Below are 4,868 nucleotides of genomic sequence, written 5' to 3'. Positions count from 1 at the left end.
TCATTTGATTATTTATTGGTTTAAAATATATTTTCCTTAACGGGTAACGGGTCAGGTCATATTACCTGTTAATATTATCGGGTCGATTTCGGGTCGGGTCATTTTACCCGTTTATTTTAACGGGTGTTACATGACACGACCCGTTAAGATATCGGGTATGACACGAAAACGACACGAACACGGAAAACACGACACGAATGCCAGGTCTAGTCTAACCGCATAACGGTCCAAGCAAAAATTTCCTCGTGATACGAAGACATTGGCATAAAAGAGGGTGCATTCATGAATAAATGTTAGGCAAAAAACGGTGCAATAAACTCAGATTCAAACAATAAAACAGCATTATCTTCAAATTCTTTGGTGCAAAGATTACACATTATTGTACGTCATCCCAAAGCCAAGAGGATATAAAGGGTCTGCAGCATGCATGGGCAGTTGTTCAACCATTTTAAACCATGTCACCGGGAGTCTACCCTCGAAGTCAAAATCTCCAAAGATTGCATCTACAATTCCCTCTCCTTCAGTACCAGGGAGCCAAGCAGCAACAAGAGCATCCATCTTTTCCAAGAGCGAAGGCTCTAAAACTAAGGGTCTTCCAGAAATCAGAATCGCCAAGACGGGAATTCTGTCAGCAATCGAGCTTATGACATCAGTTCCATTGAACGGGATCACAAGCTCTGAACTGTAACCCCTGCCTTCTGCATACGGAGCTTCACCAACAACCACAATCGCAAAAGAGATACCTTGATGCGCTAAGGTGTCTGCTGATGGATATTTCTCGTAAATTATTTCTGTATCATCTCCAACTGCCATCTTAATAGCTTCCAAGATGGTTGTCCCTAAACATGTACATGTGCTAATAAATTAGGGTAATAAAGGCAATGAGGAGATGTAACAATGCTGATTTACAATCTATCAATTTAAGGCCAAGATTACACTATCCGTTAAAAGTACTAATAGCCAGAATTCTTCAAGCGCAAGAAAACACAACTTCTATGTAGCCTGTAGTAATGGTTTTTGAAAACTTTGAAGAATTCTGGGTTCGAAACTTGAGAATGTCACACTGATCACAGTTAGTCTCTCGATTATAAAAAAATAAAAAAAATATGGATATGGTGACATGATTCCATACCGATTGTTATCTGGCCGCTGCTACCATATTTTGTAGCGGTCCATCCTCCACATTGATTTCCAAGATCATCGGCATGAGTTCCAGCAACAAGTATTCTTTTAGCATTTCTGTCTAATGGAAGAAAAGGTTTCATTGGGTCCTTTCCGTTCTTCAACAGAACCAATGACCTGCGAACTGCTTCACGTGCTAGATCTCTGTGCAACTGCACACAAGAATCATTAAGCAAAACTAATTCACTAGTACTAACTTGATTCGAACTGGTTTTGTCAGATGTTCACTGATCATGCACTTTCAAATGATAACAGGCAAAGCATGTGAAATTTTCAACAAGGAGAATGTAAGACGTGCTGAGCTCAGAAGATTACCTTGCAACCAACTGCGTCCTGTAAAGATTTATCAGCGAAGGGATGTTCGAAAACACCAGCAACAAACTTCACTCTCAGTATTCTAGCAACAGCGTCATCTATCCTTGACATTGGTACCTCCCTGGATTCCACAAGATATATTAATTCCTCGATGAATTTTTCATATCTGAAAGGCACCATGACCTGCACGCATACCTTCCCAATCAGACAATGAAAAGATCAAGGAAAGTGAAGTTGTTTAGGCCTATAAGCTTGGAGTTTTTATACCATGTCTATTCCTGCATTAATGGCTAAGGAAATGCATAAACGATAGTCTGAACCTTCAGGTTCGCAAAGTTGGTCAATTCCTTCCCAGTCAGAAATCAAAATTCCCTGCAGCAACAGTAGACGCCGATGTTTATATTTAATAACGGTCCACTTAAACTTTGAGACGAAAGAGAAATTATGCAGATTATATGGTTGCCTCACCTTAAAACCTAGCTTATCTTTCAAGATTTCTGTAAGGAGAAAACGGTGACCATGTACTCTATCTCCATTCCAGCTGTTATAGGAAGCCATAATAGTACAAACACCTTGAGAAATACAGTCCAGATAAGGTTTCATATGAATCCTCTCTAAATCCTCGTAAGATAATACAGCATTACCCTCATTTACACCTTTGTCTGTACCCCCTTCTCCAACAAAATGCATGGCACATGCAATAGTGTTGTTGCTGAAATATAAAAAGAATTAGGAGAAAATTAAAAATATTTAAGATACTGGTGGGCATAAGAGTGGGTGAGAGTGAAGAAATGACCTCAAACATGTCAACGTTTTTTTTCCAAATTCTTTGGAACAGAGAACGTACAAGCGCGTAACTTATCAAACTCAGATAAATGCAAAATGTTTCATGAAAAAGAAGCATGAATAAAAAACTATCGACTGATATAATTCCTCTCTACCTTCCCGCTATAAAAGGGTAGCCCTCGGGATGTCCTTGGGGTGGCTGCCCCTGTAAGCCTGAAACGATAGACGTCATCTTGCTTACAATTTCAGTGTCTTCACTGTAACTCTCGTAGCATCTTCCCCATCTCGGATCTTTGCATACCTGTCAAAACACTCGGAATAAATTCAACTGAATTTCTTAGCAAACCCATCCGGTTCATGCCTCATTGTCATGTCTAATAAATCTTAAAATGCTTGATTCCAAAATTCATATATATATATGTACATACATAAATTTGAATATTAAAATTCAAATTCTAAGATCCTAATGGAGCCTGAATAAGTACTTATATATTGCGAATTGACACTAAATTCGCAATCTAATAAACTGCATTATGAATGTAAAAATAGATAAACGTAATTAGTACGGAATCTGTGATGACTTACAGCCACACAGGGAGCAATTATATAGTGAAAACCACAAGCCCTGGCTTCAAGAGCAGTTGCCACACCAATCCTTTGAGCCAAATCCGCATCTCTATAACACAATTCAAAAGTTAATCTAAAGGAACTAGGGGAGGACCACTACCAAAGACTCATCTCTTTCCGTTTGGTTTCACCAAAAAATGATTTTGTCTACAATTCAGTAATTTAAACCAAACTTTAAATCATTACAAAGAAATTATTTTCTTAAAAAAGGAAACAAGAGACTGATAACTTGGTAGACACTGGTGTAATTGTAAACCAACATTATGAAAATGTACTTTAATTTGTTTTCATAAAGTACGGAATTCACATTTTCAGAATTACAAATTCACTTAATTTTGACACATCCTTTTAATGGAAAATATATTTTGGTATAATCCATTTGTTACAATATAGCTAGGTCGGGGAGCGAGGTGTTTATGGAGTTGATAAATTAAACTTCGGTTTTAACATGGGTGGATCAGCAGAGCAGTACCACGTAACAATATTACAAACATAGAGGAAAAATTTAAAACAAAAATGAAAGACAAACTAATTACCTAGTGGCGCCAACACCAACGTTGTGAGGGAATATAGTAGCACCATAAACATTACCGTTGCCATGAACCGCATCAGTCGCATATATGAGAGGAATCCCAAGCCGCGACGTTAGTGCTGACCTCTGAAGCCCATCCACCATATCCGCCCATTCTGAAGGCGAAGCCTTTTCACAGGGCACGTTGCCCGGGGCACTGAATATACTCCCTGCCAACCCCATAACATAAATAGTCCTCCTCCATCAATTACTACATGAAACAAAAAATCGAGAGAGAGAGAGAGACACACACACACACATATATATATATACCTATGGAGTGGTCTCTAACGGCAGCGGGAGTGGCGACCTGGCGCTCGATTTGGGTCATCTGGCCAACCTTGTCTTTCAAAGTCATACGAGACAGGAGTTGTTTGACGCGAGCTTCAACGTGTTCCTCTGCTACTTTCGCCATATTCAACAGCTTAGCTAGCAAACCTTCAACTTAGATGTAGGTTGGTAAGGGCAGTTCAGACCCGAAAGATAGCTGTACTAAGCTAGTTCGATGTTCTATATATGCTAGGTGCTCGTACTTCAGTGAGCTTCCGTGTTGAGAACGGTGATATAGACTATACATATAGTACTCAAACTTTGTGAAATTTTACTCTTACTACTGGCAAAACCTTAAACGGCTCAAAAAAGTCAAAACGGGCGCATGTCTGCTGGCTCGGAATGCATGTCCCCATCAGTGTCTTCTATCTATTTGTTCCACACAAGTTCTTACATTTAACAAAGCACTGGCACTGTTCAGTCATTAAAATATAATAAAAATTTTAAAAAAAAAATCTCGTCTTGCCACTTAGTAATACGGGTTAGTGGTATTTCTCTTCACTCGTAAGTGAGATGTCTTAGGTTCGATTCTCGCCAAAGATGAATTTAAACCACATTATTGCTAGCACATTGTGAGGCTAAGTCCATCCCCCCCCGCTTAATGTAGATAATATCATTTATTTAAAAACAAATTTTGTTTGTAACCCAGTTCACCACTGTGGAGCTAAAAACCTTGAAGATGACATGTGGTTTTTTTTTTCGGAGAAAACAAGAATGCCCACAATAAATGGACAGGGTACACAAATATTCTCACGCACAGTCCAATATCCCTGGAGGCTTGAGCATTAGACTATGATACCTCCAAGCTCCCTACTAGAGACAAAGAAGAAATGTCAAAGACATTAAAGATAAGAATAATTGCCAAATCTCATCTTTAATACTCTTCAATGTAGATGTCAAAAGATAAATGTCAAATATTAATTTGATAGCTAACGTGGCAATGACAGGTTTTCTCTTCCTTCAACTTATATGTTTTTTTGTTATAAATAATATTTGTAAAACCCATTTTTGATAAAAAAAAATTAATTAAAATAAATTTTCAAGATCTATAATTGGT

At 38.2% G+C, this 4,868-nt stretch overlaps 1 protein-coding gene across 1 annotated transcript; it reads right to left on the bottom strand.

The window, feature by feature from the left end:
* Window positions 1–259: 259 nt before the first annotated feature.
* LOC103408273 (uncharacterized) lies at window positions 260–4,028 on the bottom strand. Its single transcript, XM_008347132.4, has 9 exons — window positions 3,755–4,028; window positions 3,447–3,651; window positions 2,869–2,959; window positions 2,439–2,584; window positions 1,966–2,209; window positions 1,765–1,869; window positions 1,498–1,680; window positions 1,133–1,334; window positions 260–839 (listed from the first exon to the last, which is right to left on the bottom strand). The coding sequence occupies exons 1-9, from the start codon at window positions 3,894–3,896 to the stop codon at window positions 370–372; spliced, it is 1,788 nt and encodes a 595-aa protein (XP_008345354.2). The 5' UTR covers window positions 3,897–4,028; the 3' UTR covers window positions 260–369.
* Between the last annotated feature and the right edge of the window lie 840 nt (window positions 4,029–4,868).

This window comes from Malus domestica, chromosome 02, assembly GCF_042453785.1.
Source record: "Malus domestica chromosome 02, GDT2T_hap1".
Taxonomy (NCBI): domain Eukaryota; kingdom Viridiplantae; phylum Streptophyta; class Magnoliopsida; order Rosales; family Rosaceae; genus Malus; species Malus domestica.
The sequence above is the reverse complement of the archived record's forward strand: the minus strand, read 5'-3'. Positions and strand labels throughout refer to the sequence as shown.

Excerpts from the sequence above, each read along its gene's own strand:
- LOC103408273 (XM_008347132.4), bottom strand. The coding sequence starts at position 3,896 with ATGGCGAAAGTAGCAGAGGAACACGTTGAAGCTCGCGTCAAACAACTC. Across the intron at positions 2,585-2,868 it reads TAATTGCTCCCTGTGTGGCT|GTATGCAAAGATCCGAGATG; the intron begins GTAAGTCATCAC and ends GTGTTTTGACAG. Across the intron at positions 840-1,132 it reads CAGCGGCCAGATAACAATCG|GGACAACCATCTTGGAAGCT; the intron begins GTATGGAATCAT and ends GTACATGTTTAG.